Here is a 19503-nt window from a genome sequence, read left to right on the forward strand (position 1 = left end):
AAAATATATAATGCCGATACTATAGCAATTACTTGTCTCAATTACAATTATACCAATTCGACTTTAAGTTTATATAGTACATGTTCTCATATGCTGTCTCATACCAAAGTCTATTGAACAATACTTGTGTTGATAATCTAATAATCTAAACTACACAAAACGTAAGCAGCATGCTTGTTAAATCAAAAAGCAACTAATCACAAAAAGTAACAATAAAAGCAAAGCAAATGACTCGATTATTTTTTTTTCGAATGTCCACTCAGCATCATCTTTTTCTTCTTTAGATGAGAACAGCTAGAGGAAAAGAAGATTACCCACTTCTTTAACTGGCAGAACTTCCTAAAATTGAACTGAAAAATCGACAGGATAAAAGTGGTTTTACATTAGTAATTTTGGGCGCCTTTTATAGCTTGTTTTTCAGTGTAAGTCAAAGCTCCTTGTTGAAGGCCCTACCTTGATCTACATTTTGTATAATGGTTTACTTCTATAAATTGTTACTTGTATGGAGAGTTGTCTCATTCACACTCATACCACACCCCTCACTTGATGATATAATAGTAAGGAGATGTCCCCTTTTTCAAGTTATATGGTTCGCTACTTATCCCCTACAGATCCAAAGAGGGTTAGTTAAATCCATACGGGCCGAGTTCTTTCATTTGCCTACGCCCCTGCCCAATCAATCTGTTATTCTTGTATCATGGGTTTGACACGTGATCCATTGAGCAGATATGAGCGAAGTCACAATATCTGAAAGGGGGACGGGGGATATATATACCTAGATAAAATTCGCAAAATCATCAAGTTCCAAGTCCAGAACATCGCCAATGAATGCTTTTTGGTTAAATCTTAATTTGTTTGGCGTGTATTTTGTTAGGAGAAAGCAAATTATATCTGCATTATTCTATTTTAGTAGTTACTTTTACCAACGAAATATTCATATATCCCTGCATATTCAAAAAGATTTAACTTCGTGATATTAAAAAAATCTAGTATTATATGCTAGTTATATGCAAACATATATGCAAACGACGTGTACATGTCCACCAAGTCGTGTTCTGTAATTAAAAGATAAATTCAAATTATTTTTCTGGAATTGGTCCTGAAAATGAAAACTTTTGACCAAACGATTGAAGAGATTGTAATCTAGGGAGCCATATAAATACGGTCAACCTAACATTTTTCATATCAGATTTAACACTGATTACATTATGTGACATACGATCTTATGATATGTTTATTTGTATAGCCACATGAATATATGATCAATGTACTCACGTGCTTTGAGATTTTTTACTGTGAAGTTAGATTTATTATAGTGTTTTGTAACTTTTTAAAATATGAAAAGAACAGTTATACTTTATGTGTGTTTTAGTTTCTTAATATGGGACCTGGTGCAAAGTGAAGACTCGTGTAAAAAGACATCGTCATGTTCATGTAAATTTTCCAATGGAGCAGCTATTAATCTTAACCAGCTTTCAAACACTGATCAAACGCCAAGGTAAGTTGTGTTTTGACTAACCTGTAAATAACAAACGTTATTATATTTTTGATACACAGCCTTCTCAAATCATTACAAAATTTACCACAATGATAGTCTTTTCAAAATAGTAAATCCAAACTATGTTTGGAACAATAGTTTGGAACAGCATCGTGGCTATATCAAACGGCAGTTAACCCCCTCCCCCAGTTTTCAGTGGGGTTTGTGTCTTTATGTTTTGTGTCCTGTGTACTGTAATTTGACTGTTAGTCCTTCTTTATATAGCCATGGTGTTGTTTTATTTTCGACTTATGAATTTGAATGTCCCGATGATATCTTTCGCATTTGTTTTGAAAATCACCACGTATTGTGTTTACCTGATTGTTAAAATCCATGAAACGAGTGAGTGGGGTAATAATGTTATTCCGATTCTTTGACCAATCGGCATGCATGTATATAATCAGAAACTTTACACGAATTTATCTTTTTTTTTTATGCATTCGAATCATATAAAAGTCAAAAATATATTTCACTAGGTCAGTGTTGGTGTGACAATTTAGCAGCTACTCAATGTTCGTTTTTTGAAGCCGAAGTTTACAGATTGTCACATTTGTATACACTCGACAATTTTAAAAAGAAACATGGATATTCAGATAAGCACGCGTGTACATAACTACCCATGCACAATAAGATATAGTTTATTTTGATGACGGAGCGATGTTTACGTTTGTTGATCCTTTTCCATTTAAGTTTTCCCATGCAAACTTACGTAATGCGATAACCGGATTTTAACGAGGGGTAAAATGTTAACATTAAATATTCATATTAATTAATTCATATTAACATTAACACGAACCCTACCACGCTGAGGCCGTAACTTTATACGGAAAACATTTTGGCGAATGAAGGTTACTCAGACAACGGGAACAAATCCTACAAAATACAATTGTTGTGTTGGAAGCCAATAATTAATAAAAAAAATCTTCAGAAAAAAGTATATGCAAAAAAGTTTTATTATGTAAAAAAAAAAGACCTTAGTTCAGAGGTTGTGGTCTGTTTATGTGGTTCATAGCTCTTTAGGTCAGTGGTTGTCGTGGTTCATAAGTGTTTCTCGATTCTCGTTTGTATATAGATTAGACCGTTGGTTTTCCAGTTTGAATGATTTAACACTAGTAATTTTAGGGGCCCTTCATAGCTTGCTGTTCGGTGTGCGCCTAGGCTCTGTTTTGAAGACCGAACCTTGACCTATAATGGTTTACTTTTATAAATTGTGACTTGGATGGAGAGTTGTCTCATTTGGCACTCATATCACATCTTCCTATTTCTCATTCATAAAAAAAACATATGCATATTTTTTTCTTTTAATTTTGAAGTTACATACGACTTTAAACTAGGGTATTGGTAAAACTACTAGTGTGCTGGTAGTTGTACCACAGGATTGTGCATGCGTCTAGTGTGGTAGAGCCATAGGCTTTTTATCACCGCTGGCTAGCCTGCTTGCAGGTGAAAAAGAAAGCCGAGTGAGTAAGTCTCTCTGCCAGTACATAGCCTCTGCACTATTCCAGACTTCTGCAATGCCTCCCCACGACAGCACACGGTAACTAGGGTAAAGTACCCTAGGCATAATTGCAGAGGATCTCGGAGCAGCAAGGGCCCCAGAGATGCAGTATGTAGGCACACCGGCGTGTGGACATGCCCTAGCACTCATCAACCATGCTCCAGCTATGGGTAAATAGTTGGTCAGATGAAGATCATAGCTCTGTTAAAGCAGTTCATCTAAGGGAAGGACAACTTGATACAAAACCAATGGCTTGATTGGAGTCATAAGCTTTGGTTAGCAGCTTATCTAGAGGAAGGAAACCTTGATTAATAAATCCCTGGCCCACCTGGTAAGGGGGTTTGGCGTCAGGCTAATCACCTTGCCCTGTAAAAAAGCTGATTACAGAAACTAATACAGTCGATATACACGCTTGCCCTTCTAGGGTTGGAGCAGAAGTTGTTTTTAATGCAACTGACCGCCATGCGATGCAGAGAATGACGTCTAATAAACCGATACCACTGTTTTCGCCTAAAAAATCACCAAAGTTGCGCAATGGAATGTACGCACAATGTATGAATGTGGAAAATGTGCTCAGATAGCAAAGGAGATGAGAAACTATGATATAAACATACTTGGCATAAGTGAGGCAAGATGGAACCAAAGTGGAGTTTTGACACTGGTGACAGGTGAGGAGATTCTATATTCGGGAAACCCAAATGAAAATGATTACCATACAAAAGGAGTAGCAATAATGCTTTCAAACACATCAAAGAAGAGCCTGATGGAATGGGAACCAGTAAATGAGAGAATAATGTGGGTGAGACTAAAAGCTAAATGCCAAAACATAACTATCATTCAGTGTTATGCACCAACTAATGATGCCGAAGGTGATGTAAAGGAATGTTTTTATGAACAACTACAACATGTTTGGGACAACATCCCCAAAAGAGACATCAGAATAGTCATGGGTGATATGAATGCTAAGATTGGAAAAGAGAACAAGGACAGAGAGAAAACACTAGGAAAACATGGTCTAGGAGAAATAAATGAGAATGGAGAAAAGCTAATTGAATTCTGCGAGATGAATGAGCTTGTGATAGGAGGCAGTTTATTTCAACATAAGAACATACACAAGGAGACATGGGAATCACCTGATGGAAAAACAAAAAATCAGATTGACCACATCATGATAAGTCAGAGACGGAGAAGCTCACTACAAGACGTGAGAGTTATGAAAGGAGCAGATATCAGCTCAGACCACCATCTTATCATAGCCAAAGTAAAAATTAAACTTGCAAAAGGGACCAAAGTGGAACAAAAACGGATTAAGTATAATGTGGAGAAGCTCAAAGACCTACATATCAAAGATCAATTCCAAATCGAGCTCAGAAACAGATTTGAAGTACTTAAAGATGGGCCAGACCTGGACATAAATAACGAATGGGAAGTGGGAAGAGATATCATCAAGGAAGTGTGTGAAGATGTACTTGGTAGAAAAACTAACAAAAAGAAAGATTGGATGCCACATGGGACATGGGATAAAGTAGAAGAGAGAAGGAAAATGAAGGAAAAGGTTAATAATGCAAGAACAAGGGCTCAGAAACAAGAAGCACAAAACAAACACCAGCTCCTAAACAAAGAAGTGAACAAATGTTGTAGGAAAGACAAGAGAGAATTTGTAAATGATCTAGCAACTGAGGCAGAATTTGCTGCATAAAAGGGCGACATCAAAACCTTGTATAATATCACCAAAACCCTTAGTAGACGAAAAACAGCTAAGTCTAAACCAGTAAAGGATAAAGATGGAAAAGTCCTAACCAATCTTAATGAACAGATGGAAAGATGGAATGCATATTTTGTCAATGTCCTAAATAGACCAGAACCAGACCAACCAGTAATAGTAGAGCCAGCTGGGGTAGATTTGAACATCAAAATAGATAACATCAAGAAATATGAAGTGAAAAAGGCCATCAAATCACTCAAAAATGGAAAATCTGCAGGCATAGATGAAATACCACCTGAAGTTTTCAAATCTGGAGGCAATGACATAATCGAATACATGTACAAACTCCTGAATAAGATCTGGCAGGAAGAAAAGATACCAACAGAATGGTTAAAGGGTTTGTTAGTGAAGCTGCCAAAGAAAGGCGATTTAGGGGTATGTGAGAATTGGAGAGGCATAACACTTCTATCAGTAGCTAGTAAAATACTGTGCAGAATTATACTCAGCAGAATTAAAGATGTAATTGATCAGGTACTGAGAGACGAACAAGCAGGTTTCAGATCAAACAGAAACTGCACTGACCAAATTTCAACACTACGTACCATCATTGAACAATCGGTAGAATGGCAATCATCCCTCTACATCAACTTTGTCGATTTTGAAAGGGCATTCGATAGTGTCAACAGAGAAGGGCTGTGGCAACTGCTAAGGCATTATGGCATACCAACAAAAATTGTTAAGGCATTGTATGAGGATTTTACAATACAGTTGATACATGAATCATCATTCACCAATCCTTTCCATGTAAATACTGGTGTGAAACAAGGCTGCCTACTCTCCCCTACACTATTCTTGATAGCTATAGACTGGGTAACAAAGCAAGCACTAGACACTACACCAAGAGGTATACAGTGGAACTTCGCACGAAGGCTGGAAGACCTAGATTTTGCAGATGATCTGGCTCTGTTATCTCACCGTTTGAAAGACACGAGAGACAAAATCACTGAACTCAATGGAACAGGAAAAAAACTTGGGCTAAAAATCAACACCAAGAAGACAAAAATTATGAAAGTAAAAACCAGAAAAGGAGGAACAGTGTCAATTGAAGGGGAAGATATTGAAGAAGTAGATCAGTTTACTTATTTAGGAAGCATCATGGATAGAACTGGTGGTACAGATGCAGACATCAGGACAAGAATAAGTAAAGCTCGACAAGCATTTGCTATGCTGAAGCCAGTTTGGAAATCAACAGCATTTACAGAAAACACCAAAATTCGAATTTTTAACACTAATGTTAAATCAGTCCTTTTTTTATGGTGCAGAGACCTGGAGACTTACAGCAGGTGTACAACATCAAATCCAGGTTTTTATCAACAAACGCCTGCGCCAAATTTGTAAATTCTGGTGGCCAGAAACCATTAGTAACAAATGCTTATGGGAAAGAACCAACCAGGAACCAGCAACTAAACAACTAAGGAGGAGAACTTGGTAATGGATTGGGCATACTTTGAGGAAACCTGTAGGTACCATCAATAGACAGGCATTAGAATGGAATCCCCAAGGACATCGGAGACCGGAAAGACCATTTCACAGCTGGAGAAGATCAAGGCACACAGAACTGGAGGAAATTGGATATATCTGGACCGAAGCAAAAAGGATAGCCCAAAATAGAGTAAGATGGAAAGCGACTGTAGCAGCCCTATGTTCCACAAGGAGCGAAGAGGATTAAGTCAAAGTAAGTCATTGGTAAAACTAAAAGTAAGTACATGTACCAATCTGATAAATGACTATATACTGAAATGCAGTCGACTTTAGCGTTTGATAGTTCATTGATAACATTCTGGCGTATCACAAACAAACAACTTGTTACGTCTCATTTCATTGGCCGAAAGATTTAAATACAACAACAATGTAGTCAGTGTGCACGTGAATTGACACAGGTGACCGACAATGGAATTTACTATGTTACTACGAGCGTAAAACAATGATTTGTATACTTTACAAACCTTTGGTCAAAAGAAATAGATAAATGTTTTGTTAGCTTCAAATAGTGGAGTTGAAATATTATACTGATATTTTGTTTTAAGTAATATTCTAAGTTCTTTCCATGCAGCAACTCAATTATCTTGTACCCGGCATGATGAGAAATATAAGGATAAAATAAAATACATGTGCCGCTTTTATACTGATGAATATATGAACCACTTTTAATTTCTTTCATACTGACGATAGGTTATAATCCTAACAATGTCGTAGTCACTTATAATAAGTATCTCATAATACTGATCCATTACAATAATTAATCAGGGGTTGCACTGACATTCCTCTTTTATTATTTTCATGCTATAAAACATACACACAGTACAAACATGTAGCTATAGGCGTAACATAAACGGAGGAAATTGTCCCCAAAAGATAGAAACAAAATAACTTTAATCGTATCATTGGTGCACCTGAATGAATTCAGTGAAGGCAGGTTGTTGTAATAAATTGAAATGTTTCATCGGCGAAGATTATTTCTTATCATGCATGTGTGAAACTAAATAATAAATTAATACTTGTGAGAAATAGTTTTTTATAAGGAACAATTCTCTTGTTTGAATTCGGGGCCTTTTATAGCTGACTATGCGGTATGGGCTGTGCTCATTATTGAAAGCCGTACGGTGACCTATAGTTGTTAATTTCTGTGTCATTTTGGTCTCTTGTGGAGAGTTGTCTCATTGGCAATCATACCACATCTTCTTTTTTTAAATATAAATGTACTGTTTTCGATTTTAAATGGATGAACATTTATCGTTCAATTTAATACTGTAAGAATAGAGCTGTATAAAATTGTTGAACTATCCGCTAAAGTATATGTAGTATGTATTCGTATTCAAAATGAAATACAAAACGAAACGTGTATGATAAACTGATAAACAAAATATCAAGAAATTAAGGATGACTAAATGCATGTACAAGAAGAAACTCACCTTTTTATCGATACATAGAAATGATTTAATGAATAAACACTTTTTTTAAAAACTGTTTGTTTCTATTTACAAAGATATAGGAAGATGTGGTGTGAGTGCCAATGAGACAACTCCCCATCCAAATAACAATTTATAAAAGTAAACCATCATAGGTCAATGTACGGCCTTCAACACGGAGCCACTGAACAAGCTATAAAGGTCCCCAAAATTACTAGTGTAAAACCATCTAAACGGGTAAACCAACGGTCTATAAATATTTACAATATATAATTTACGTTCGTTTTTCAACCGAGAATAGCAAAACCTAATGAAGTATATCGTTGGAGTTTGAACTATATTTAATCATCCCCTGTGCCATGATTGGCCATCTCCGTTTTTTTTTAACAAACATGGTTGGTTACATGTTATGAATTTACTTACAATTTCGGGATTTTTTTTCTTCAAGTAAACGGAATCAGAAAAAAATCACTATCCTATGTCGAATACATAAAACTTGGAAAAGAATATGAAGTGTTTGTAGTAAAGTACGGTTTCATTTTTCAAGTACAACGTTAATTCATCGAGTCCATTGAGTAAAAGAAAATGCAGAATAAGCATAAGCAACAGTGGGGGGGGGGGGGGGGGGGGGGGAGTAAATGAAAAAAAATATTTGAATTGAGTTTTTTATTTTTTTTTATCCTACATTGAACTTTTGATGTCGTCCCTTGATCTAGAGGAGACATTTAAATTGAATATTTAGATGTGAAAACTGTTAAGATTTTAAAGTTTAAACTTTACTACCAATTGCAGAAAACTATAAAACCAATGAATTTCACATGCACATTTATAAAAGCTAGAATTGTGATTGGAATATTGTATGAGAATACGTCGATGGAAGCTTTAAACGACCTTGACCAGATACGTGAATATTAATCAGTCCATTCAACGTTATAGTATGTGTGTTCTATTTTCGAAGGTGTGAGGTCGTAGGTTTGAATTGACCAATGGAAACGATCGTTCCTTAGAGAGTTAATCTAATAAAGTTTGTTTGACTGATTACGTCGCACTACCTTTCGCTAAGCTAAGCCGCATATGAGTCGAGTGTCAATAGTACATGTAGTTTAATTGTAATCTAATCATATGACATTTGTTAAATCATGACATAGACATTTTATTCAGTACACTGACAGGACCTGATTAAAAATATTGCAATTCATCCTTAAAATAGATATTAGAAGATTTAGTATGACGTGCCAATGAGACAACTTTCCAACCAAGTCACAATTTGTAAAAGAAACACCGTTTTTGGTTAAAAGCCTCACTTCATTCTTTTTTTTTAATCATAAACAAAAACACACATATAACATATAACTCGTCTAAACATCCATCCCAACAATGTTAGATCTGTAAATTTGCTTGTCAAATTTTTCGTTCTTCCCTCGCCGGGATTCGAACTCATGCTACTGAGTTATCGTGACACCAAATCTGCTGCATTGTATCCGACGCACTAGACCACTCGACCACCTTGGGTTCATTTATTGACATTATAGCTGTTTTTCTCATTATACATTTCACATATATACTGTTCATCGGAATATATAAAATCATTTTTTTTTCATTACTCAATGAATTAAAACAGGGCACACAATGAGAAGTTTCACTAATAATTTTTATCCTAGGTTAATTAAGTTTTGTACATGATGTGATTAAATGGAATTCATTTTCCACCTCTTTGTGGCATACATGATATATTCTATTGTCTAAGGCTGTTGTATTGTATTGACTGCGTTCAATATCCTATTACTTATTCTTATTTTCGCATAACATTTGGCAATACAAATAACGTGCATTTCCAAAAGGAGCGAAACTTGATGCGTCAACAAGGAAAGCGTCTTCTGTTATAAGTTCACAGACGACCATTCTGATAAGTCATATTTCGATTCTAAGTGAAAAATTCAGAACTTTTAAACTTTGTTCATGTCACAAGATTCTTTTCTTTAGATTTGCAGATCAACTAGATCCCAATTCTAATGCTGATGTGTATTCCTGGAATCCATGCCAACCTTTCAATGAAGGGGACTGCATGAACGTGGCTGTAAGTTTTTGAATGCAAAATTGGAACTTCTTCAAGGCATGGTAATATATCTAAATTATCGACAAACCAAATAACCCCATTAAGAGTTCTTTGCATAATTTTCGTGACAACGATTTAAACAAAATTAGAAATCAACAAGGAACGATTAGAAGTCCGATACTAGTGATAAAATTTGACTACTACTATTATTCATTTTGATTTCATCTTTCTTCTTTCGTTTATGATATTGTGTTTTCAATAAAAAAAAATTGTTACACAATTTCATATGCTTTAAAAAAAATTATATATTTGTTTATATTACAATAATGGTGATACTGAACAGTTTCAGGTTATAATCAACCAATCAAATTATCGGATTTGCTTTTTCGAGCACAATTGTTGTTAACTGAGTACTGAGTAAAGTTTTATGACCTAGGGCACAGGTGTGTCGCCAGGGTAAGTGTCTACTGTTATGCAAACGCCATCAGCCAGTCGATACCACACTAAATGTCACGATTGGTATTTAAGTTAAAGCTCCAACGACTGGTATCTAGACTGCTAAAACATGTAACTAGTGAATTGACACAACAACACATCGTAGCGGTCACCCGATTCGTGATGGTGACAATAAAACTGATGCAGAGTGATTTCAGTCGGTCTTCTTCTTAATTATTGTATAAACGATTTTATATTTTTAGGTTTGTAATGTCCACAACAATATTCCCAATGCGTCATATTTTACACTCGGCGATCAGGATTCTGCTGTGTTTAGCACTTCAGGAAAAGTAACTAAATTAACATATATTTACGCAGGAACGGGTGGTGCTCAAAGGTAAGCATATAAGTACTCACAGAATGGGAAAAATTAAACGAATAGGTTCTTTAGACATAAAATATACACAGTGCAATGGCGAAACACAAATTGAACATTGGACTGGTTTTTAAAATATGGCATACAATTAATATAGTGGGGCAATTAAAACAGCTACTTTTAGAAAATTCAAATAAATAACGATTATTATTGTTTTAAGGTTGAGACTGTCCATTGTTTGAAGACTTTCCAAAAAATTAAACCATCGGTGTCTTAAGACTTTCATGTCATATAAAAAGACAACCGCCGTTTCTGTACAGGTTATTTTCCCGTCTGTGGCCTATTCGCCGAAGACAGTTTAAGAGTAACTAATGTGACTAACAAAAATGTGTGATAAACGTAGAAATGAACATTTTTTTACAAGGCCTCTTCAACAACAACATGCCCGAAGACGTCTAGGGTTCAAGTACAGTTTTAATGATGAATTGTCTATACAATATTCCAGTTTCTTAAATTCGTTATTGAGGCTCAACTGCAGAAAGAACAAAATTGTTTTTAATTTTGTTCCAGGTATAAATTAAAGGTTTTTAAACTAATGAATCAAATAATAAGTCGAATTATACAAAATTCAAGAATGCTTTACAAAGTAATGTAATGCCCTTTTTGCAGTTTCTGACAATAGAATAAACGACAGGTAGTGTAAGGGTTTATGTTCATATCCCTTTATTTTATTTAGATCAGCTGAATTCACATTGACTTGTGATGAAAATGAAGAAGGTTCACTTGATGTTAAAGGAGAGATTCCACTAGGAAGCGGTGAATATGTTAGTTTAGTCTATGCTATGTTTGGTAATTTAAAGACATTTCATATCCTTTGGGTATACGTCAGTCCATCTAGTCGTCAAACAAATGCTTCTATGCCATAAACAGTTAGAAGACCAGGGACAATCACCAAGCTGTAGTCGAATTGAGTACCTTAAACACTATCCTTGAATTAAATCTAAGCAAAAACAATTCTAATATGAATTTAATTTCTACTAGGCACTATTTGTCTGTTACCCACCCTTTTCATATAAATATATAATTTAGATTTTAAAAACGTATTCCTTTTCATATATTGCATAGGTAAAATTGTTAAATATTCCCGTCGTTCGGGTTAATAAGGGTCGCCCTAGCCATGCAGATTATATCATATATAAACCGACTTGCTTGGTCGATAACTATATTATATTGTTTGGGTTTCGTGCATTGTGTGTAATGTAAGAGCGGAATATCAAAGGGTCAAAAGAAAGAAACTTGGTTGATTAAAACACAGCCGGAATCACCAAGAAAGATTACAGACGTAGAAGATATGGGAACTTTATTGACCTTACCATATATTTCTGATAGACATCTCGAACTATTCACATATTTTCAAACTTGAAAAGGTGACCTATTCCAGCGGCACGTCCTTTGTATATAGAAAGTGCCTCCCCCGTTACAAAATATACATTACACGGGGGCAAATAAAGAACTTTAAATTCATTTTAAATCAATTTTTAGTATTAATCAGGTATATTTGAAATTTTGTTTGTAGTTTTTTGAGTTACAGACTAAATATGCATGTGTTGACTTCGGTGGAATATCGATAGGAACAATAATTCTCATATCGTAAGTATAAGATATGTCATTTTGTGTAAAGAGTGCTAAATTGGCGCCAATCCCATTACCTAGATAGTAGTAAGACATAGGGTAACTTGAAATGTCAGAATCAAAAGAGTTATTGCGTTTCAACGTCTGCGGATAAAGAGATTCGTTGACTTTTTGTAAAATAACATTCTGCGGAGGATGTACAAATTCCTGTCGCATTTATACCATTTACCAAAACTTGCACGATACGACTGAAAGGAGAAGCTACAGTAGATGCAAGGTTCTCTAAAGGTCAAGTAACGATATCGAACAATCGTTAATCAATCGAAAATTGTCAATACAACCAGCCCTTTACGGCCCAGAATAAGAAAAGTTGTAAATAAATTAATCGAAGAAACACTGTCAAAGATTAGAAACTTGCAACAATTTACCTAACAACTAAATACACTAAAGACATCACTAACAATGTTTTTCAATATCAGCAAACAAATGGTCGCCTTTCAACGCTTTATTATTGTATACAAGTTCATTTGAAAGTCCACGTTGGAATTGAAAGTAATTGAACATGTAAGGTTCACACTAACCCAGACAAAGTTGATCTAATATGCATTTAGCTCTTCTTTTTTGTCATACAGATTCTCAAGTAATCCAGTAGTTTATAAATGATCTATTACTTTCAATCGCTTAGGGTAAACACAGAAAAGTGTTTCGGTCATGTCCATTTTCATTTTTCACCCTCTACACACATTGCACACGAATTTTGAATTTTAATTGGTTACTCTATATAATATTTTTCGTTTATATTTTATATACTGATAGTATTAGTTTGTTTTCAGGTTTTTATGCTTTATTGTTGTATACCTGGTATTAGGAATGTCTATTCAAACCTTTGTAAGGAAAGCATCGGGAAAACAAAGAATACCAAATTATTCTCTTTGGTCGGCAGTTCCAGGATTAGTAAAGGCAAGTATGTTACAGATATCTGGTCAAACATCGCGCACATCGTCTTCTACATTCTGACAATTACTCACCCTATTTAGGCACGGTTTTGACGCCCAACTACAAAACAAAAATCCAACCAAAAGACATCAAGAGATATAAAACTGTAGACATTTTACTATTCACTTTAAATTTCCTTTAAAGTCATTTTATTTTTGATAAATTGATCGTTGTTTTCTTGGCCACCAGTGATGACCTGAGGGACGAAAAAGTTAATAAAGTGAACATTTCGGATAGTTGATGGTTTATTGTCCAGTTTAAATAAGTTATACAAATGCTTTGTTTGGAGTGTTTATAATGGTGTAAACATGTTCCTTTTAAAGTTCTATGCACATCAGGGCCCTAATAGTTTCATTTGGTTTATGAGCCTACCCAGATTAGCATCGAGAGCAATCAGGTATCGTTCAAGTAGTACTAATTGTGCATTACTTTACTGGCCGGCTTGTTTTCGTACTTATATGCAAACCTTTGAAAGCATTCTCACGTTACATGGTCTTCCTTAATAGAGGCTCGCTCCTTGCATAAAAATGATCGAAGAAAGTGGTAGAGAGTACATGTTGTTGGTCGATACGAATAAGAATAATTGACATTTTACCGATTGTGTCCTAAATCCGATTATGGCATACTGCTGGTGTGTGGTTTCACATGGCGGGAATCTAATTAAAACCCGATCTCTCACTGATCCCGTTTTTTTTTATATCTCACACGTGACATATCAGAAAACGGTAGCGATGAGAGATCGGTTTTTAATTAGGTTGACATGGCGGGTGATTCATATAAAGCAGGAGACGCTTACCCTGTCGATACAAATGGCCTCGTTCCTTTTAGAGTTCATGCGATTTCCCTAGTTTTTATTTATTATCTTGATATGCACATGTATTTTCTTAATCGATTGTTGGATATCGAACTTCGATCGATGCAGTTGACTTATTTTTCAAGGATGCAATTGTTTTCATTTGTGCATAACGCATGGACGAGTGTCATCTGTTTCAGTTAGTTTAACATAATCAGTAAAATTTTATACTACTAATTCTCTTTGATCAATTATTATATATTGCTTCTTCTTGTGTACACCAGTGAGATATAGTGAACTTGCATTCACTTATGAGAGAAAACGTAAATTGTCGAACCTATTGCATTTGTTGAGTTTTCCTATGAATACAAACTCAATTACATTTTATATTTCAGGATGGTACAGTGTTTGTTGTCACACGTGGGAAAAGAACGTCATACTCGAATATTTAAATCTGAATTCTCTGAAACAGCTTTTAAAGTATTGAACTTTAGTTGCTTACACTAATTTACAAAGAGTTTTCATATATACAAGAACTCAACAGTATTAAGTAAGGTCCGTTGTCTATTTTATTATCTACCTTCTATAAAGGCTGTTGTGATTGAATGACTGTTTGCAATCTTTGTCAGTAATATCTGGAGTATTATGACTTCGATGTAAATAACACTTAAAAAAAAATGTTCGTTTTGTGTTTATCTAGCTACTTTGAGTTTTTTTTATACCACTGTTTTTACTTGTTGGTAAAATAGCAGAAGTCATGCATTGTGTTGATAAACTCTATATGTTATATAAGAATTAATCTTGTACATTCAATAAAAAAAAATATAATAAGATAACTGAAAACATGTGCGTTCAAGTTGTTCTATTTTAATCAAATAACACTGTGTATCATCGTCATTAGGAATAAGGTACCAACAAAGCGGTTGGCTATTCTATCAAAGTCTAAACCAGCTGTTTGAAAATGCATGTCCTGTTTTACCTATATTGCATCCCACATCTATAAAGACCATTCATTTTTACATATTGAATAAAATCGATCTAAAACTCTCTATTTTTATTTGTTTATTTTGTCCTGAATGCTAGAAATTCAAACTTTTTGAATTACTTAGATTTAATGATGCAGTATATATGTTGTGTTCATTTGAAAAAGGATTTTCCTGTTTTACCTTCAGATTGCATGCCACACTACATATCGAATAAAACCAATCTAAAACTCGCTTAATCTGTAAGTGTAAATAATAATTCTACGTATTCACAAAACAACTTCCTTGTCTAGTGCACAACTACATGTACATGTATTACATGGACTTACATATACTGTCGATCTATATAATACATGTTTACGTTTCCTATGTATATGATGTAAACTTGCAAAATGTAAACCTATGTAGTATATAAAGACCTACAGATTTATTTCATACAGATAACTCTCAATTAGATATCTCAGGTGAGTCTTGAAACTAATTAGGTTTAATTTATTTCAAAACAACGATTTCATTTATGTTTTATAAGGTAAAGAACCATTTTACCAATTTTAACTTACAATAATACCAAACATTAAGATAATAGGTGTGAAAAAAGTATGTGCGGGAACACATAGATATTGATTTGCTTTTTTATTTTTTTGATTCATTTTCTTTCAAGTTTGTCACAGTGACTGTCAATGCATAATTCGTGTTATTATTTAAGCGTTCGCAAGAATAATTTTCTCTCAACACACATTATAATGTCATAATGAGTTGAAATTAAAATATTTTTTCAATTGTAGTCACCAAAAACCATCAAAATGAACAAATCCATCATCCTTGTCCTGGTCCCATGCCTTGTTGCTTTTGTCATGGCCCAGCAATACGGATACCAATCCGGATACCAGTCAGGATACCCAGCTTACTACGGAAATCAACTTAATGCTTACACACAACAGACCAGACTGTACAACTATGGAAACTCTGCCACAGCTCAACTCCAAGGAGCCAAACTTCTTAACTACTGTAAGTTTACTTGTTTGACATATACGTGCACCGTTGAAATATACCTACTTCAGTTATAAATCCATCAAATTGTCTTTATTTTTATTATCTCTTTTCCAACTCAAAGTTTAAAAAGTACATTATATACGAAAATTATTTGTACACTGCAAACCATTCTATAAATTAAATAAATATTAGATTAGAGCTAATATTTCAAATATTTATATGTCATGATACAATATAAAACAATATTCATTTGACATAATATGCTTGTTTCAGTGTTCGGATTCTTGCTTCTCTTGGACTTCACAAACGCAACAGGAAACACATTGAGCAGCAACTTCTTGGGTTAAGCTATGTAAGTATATTAAATTGTAGTTAAGTCTTTTTAAAATCAAGCTACACGTACATGTATATTTAAATGTAGAATGTCAAGCATCCATTAAGTCATTTAAGTCTTTATTTTCATATCCTTACCAAACATTGGTCTGGCAATTATTGAAATGTGTTTCCCAACTTTTTGTTATTAGAGAGACCCTTTTTCAATAATGAATTAGTTAATTAATGTGAATAGTTTCAGAAAATGTATCACTCAAAGGCATTGAAATTATTGTTTGAATCAAAATTTGGGGGAATATGTGACATTTTCATGCCCCTTAATTTATGCAATATTTTGATGTAAAAAAATGCAATATGTTACCTTGGATACACAAAAAAGAATTATAATTCACTTGTTCAACTTTCGGAAATCAAATCTATGGAAGATATTAAGTACATAAATGTTCATATGTATGACACATCAGTTGGCTGCATGTATTAGAAACAAGGAATAGAAGACGATTTAACATTAATGTTTGTGGTCCAATTTTTTTTCTTTTTTATGAAGTGCAACCTTAGCAGATAGTTTCTTTTAGACATCAAATAAGAATTAAATTCGGAAATTTCATAAAGTTTCACAGTGAAATAACCAAAAGATTAATCGGTCAACGGGGAAATTACCATGTGAAATAAGAGCACGTGTTGTCGAAGATTTTTTTTAATCAATTTTAATTGGAATTTGCATCTTATTCTTCGTCGTTTTTATATGGTGAAATAATTTAGCTGTCAAAAGTAAGATTATATATTGTAACATAAACACTATTGCACGTATATTTTTAATATTGCCGTAGCAATCTTGTTTACATTTATCAAGAACCAAAAAATAGGAAGATTATATTTCTGAACTATGACATACGAAAAAAAAATCATTATCGACAACAAAGGCCCTTTGAAAGCGTGATTAATTTTAAAACTGTTTCGAATGCGCTGGACTCTGTTTTAACTTTTTTTTTTTTTATTTCAGATGATGCTTACTACGTATACATAGTCAACTTAAAATAAGATGTTACTGCAGGATAACTTGATTTGCTAGCTCGACCTGCATTACCTTAAATTACGTCGTTTCTCGGTTCCAATGTTGTGTTTTCACAAGAGTAGAAAACAGAAGTTTTACTGATTATTTAGTGTTTCAAGTCGATATGCAGAAGTTTATGTTAACAACTTATATAATTTATTTTTACAGTTACTAAAATAAAAAAAAATGTATGAATAATTTCTTCACGTTTGTATATGATAATATATAGACAGTATGATATGATTTAACTAGCGCAACATATCTAAGAATACAGAGTCATTCTCTCTTTTCTTAAATTTTACTTCAAATGCATTTACCAGTATACAAATATTATTGCGATTCTAACAACCATCATGAGCGTTTTCAAAGACTATTTGAAAAATAATACCATGGAACTAACACTGTCATGCCAGTCTTGAGTGTTTGTGGAATTGATTCAATCCAAAGGAGGACAAAGTTTAATATAACATTATATATGGCAAATCAGACTAATTCAAAGGAAAACACCATTTGTTATAACATTAGGTCTTTTTGTTCACTCATCGATTTCAGTGAAAGATCTTTTAGAGTACATACAATCTAACTCTCTTTCATCTTGTAACAGTATTAAAACATTTGACTTCTCTTTACACAAGTATTTCACATTCCAAACTAAAAGACAAATTGAAAGAGTTGGTATTACTTTGATTCATAAAAAAGAATGGCCAACGTAGATACAAGTATCTTATCGTAGGGAGGGATAAATCCTACTTTGTAAAGAACCACTCTGATTCAAACAAAAAATTCTCTGAAACCGATATTATTAAGATGCTTGATTTCTTGATTGACAACATATTTGTTACGTTCGAAGGACGTGTTTTTCAACAGACTGTCGGCATCCCAATGGGAACAAACTGTACCCCCTTACTTGCCGACTTGTTTCTTTATTATTATGAGGCTGACTTCATGCAGGAACTTCTTAGGAAGAAAGATAAGAAGTTAGCAATATCCTTTAACACTACTTTCCGCTATATAGATGACGTTCTTTCACTAAACAATTCAAAATTTGTTGACTATGTGGAACGCATCTATCCCATCGAATTGGAGATAAAGGATACTACGGATACAGTTAAGTCGGCTTCATATCTTGAATTACATCTAGAAATTGACAATGAGGGTCGGTTGAAAACAAAACTTTACGACAAAAGAGATGATTTCAGCTTTTCAATTGTGAACTTTCCATTTCTAAGTAGCAACATTCCAGCAGCACCTGCATACGTGGTATATATCTCCCAATTGATACGATATTCTCGTGCTTGCATTTCCTATCATGATTTTCTTGATAGAGGGTTACTGCTCACAAGAAAGCTATTAAATCAAGAGTTCCAAATGGTGAAGTTGAAATCATCCCTTCGTAAATTTTACGGATGCCATCACGAGTTGGTTGACCGTTATGGAATAACCGTTTCACAAATGATATCGGATATGTTCCTAACGTCGTAACTACAATTCCCTTCCCTTTCATGAATGTGACCTACCGAATAAGACTATTTACCGGATTTGTAATCACATAATCAACACGACGGGTGCCACATGTGGAGCAGGATCTGCTTACCCTTCCGGAGCACCTGAATTCACCCCTAGTTTTTGGTGAGGTTCGTGTTGTTTATTCCTTAGTTTTCTATGTTGTGTCATGTGTACTATTGTTTTTCTGTTTGTCTTTTTCATTTTTAGCCATGACGTTGTCAGTTTGTTTTAGATTTATGAGTTTGACTGTCCCTTTGGTATCTTTCGTCCCTCTTTTTAATATATTGGAAGTTTATGCAACTGTCATACAAGTGAGAGGTTTCCTATCTAGACAAACAAGGTTTATTCCACCATTTTCTACATAAGGAAATGTCTGTACGAAGTTAGGAATATGACAGGTTTTCGTTTGATGTGTTTGAGCTTTTGAATTGATTACGTACTAATCGTTTCGTATTTTCCTCCTTTTGTTAAGTGTAATTTATTATGGATCACAACTCGTGCAGGGTGGTCCTTACTTTGCAGTTTATGGTAGGAAACAACTGCTAGAATAGGTCTATTTTCAGGTTTACGATTATTGTTAAAGTCGCAAAATGACGATAAAATAATTGCAAGGTTGCTGATATGCAAATAAAATCAT

The 19503-nt window shown here is 34.1% G+C and overlaps 1 protein-coding gene across 2 annotated transcripts; it reads left to right on the forward strand.

The window, feature by feature from the left end:
• Window positions 1-1218: 1218 nt before the first annotated feature.
• Window positions 1219-17558, forward strand: LOC134706543 (uncharacterized). Of its 2 annotated transcripts, XM_063565568.1 has the most exons (10): window positions 1219-1498; window positions 9693-9786; window positions 10464-10597; window positions 11313-11400; window positions 12153-12226; window positions 13042-13168; window positions 14393-15444; window positions 15766-15988; window positions 16247-16325; window positions 17310-17558. In XM_063565568.1, exons 1-7 carry the CDS (start codon window positions 1338-1340, stop codon window positions 14447-14449), a joined length of 735 nt encoding a protein of 244 aa, XP_063421638.1. In that variant the 5' UTR covers window positions 1219-1337; the 3' UTR covers window positions 14450-15444; window positions 15766-15988; window positions 16247-16325; window positions 17310-17558. The 2 variants fall into 2 exon arrangements, 1 of the variants encoding a protein (XP_063421638.1); XR_010105630.1 differs by lacking the exons at window positions 1219-1498; window positions 9693-9786; window positions 10464-10597; ... (2 more) ...; window positions 13042-13168; window positions 14393-15444 and adding an exon at window positions 15486-15509.
• The last annotated feature ends 1945 nt before the right edge of the window (window positions 17559-19503 follow it).

Source organism: Mytilus trossulus, chromosome 2 (genome assembly GCF_036588685.1).
Source record: "Mytilus trossulus isolate FHL-02 chromosome 2, PNRI_Mtr1.1.1.hap1, whole genome shotgun sequence".
NCBI classification, from domain to species: Eukaryota; Metazoa; Mollusca; class Bivalvia; order Mytilida; family Mytilidae; genus Mytilus; species Mytilus trossulus.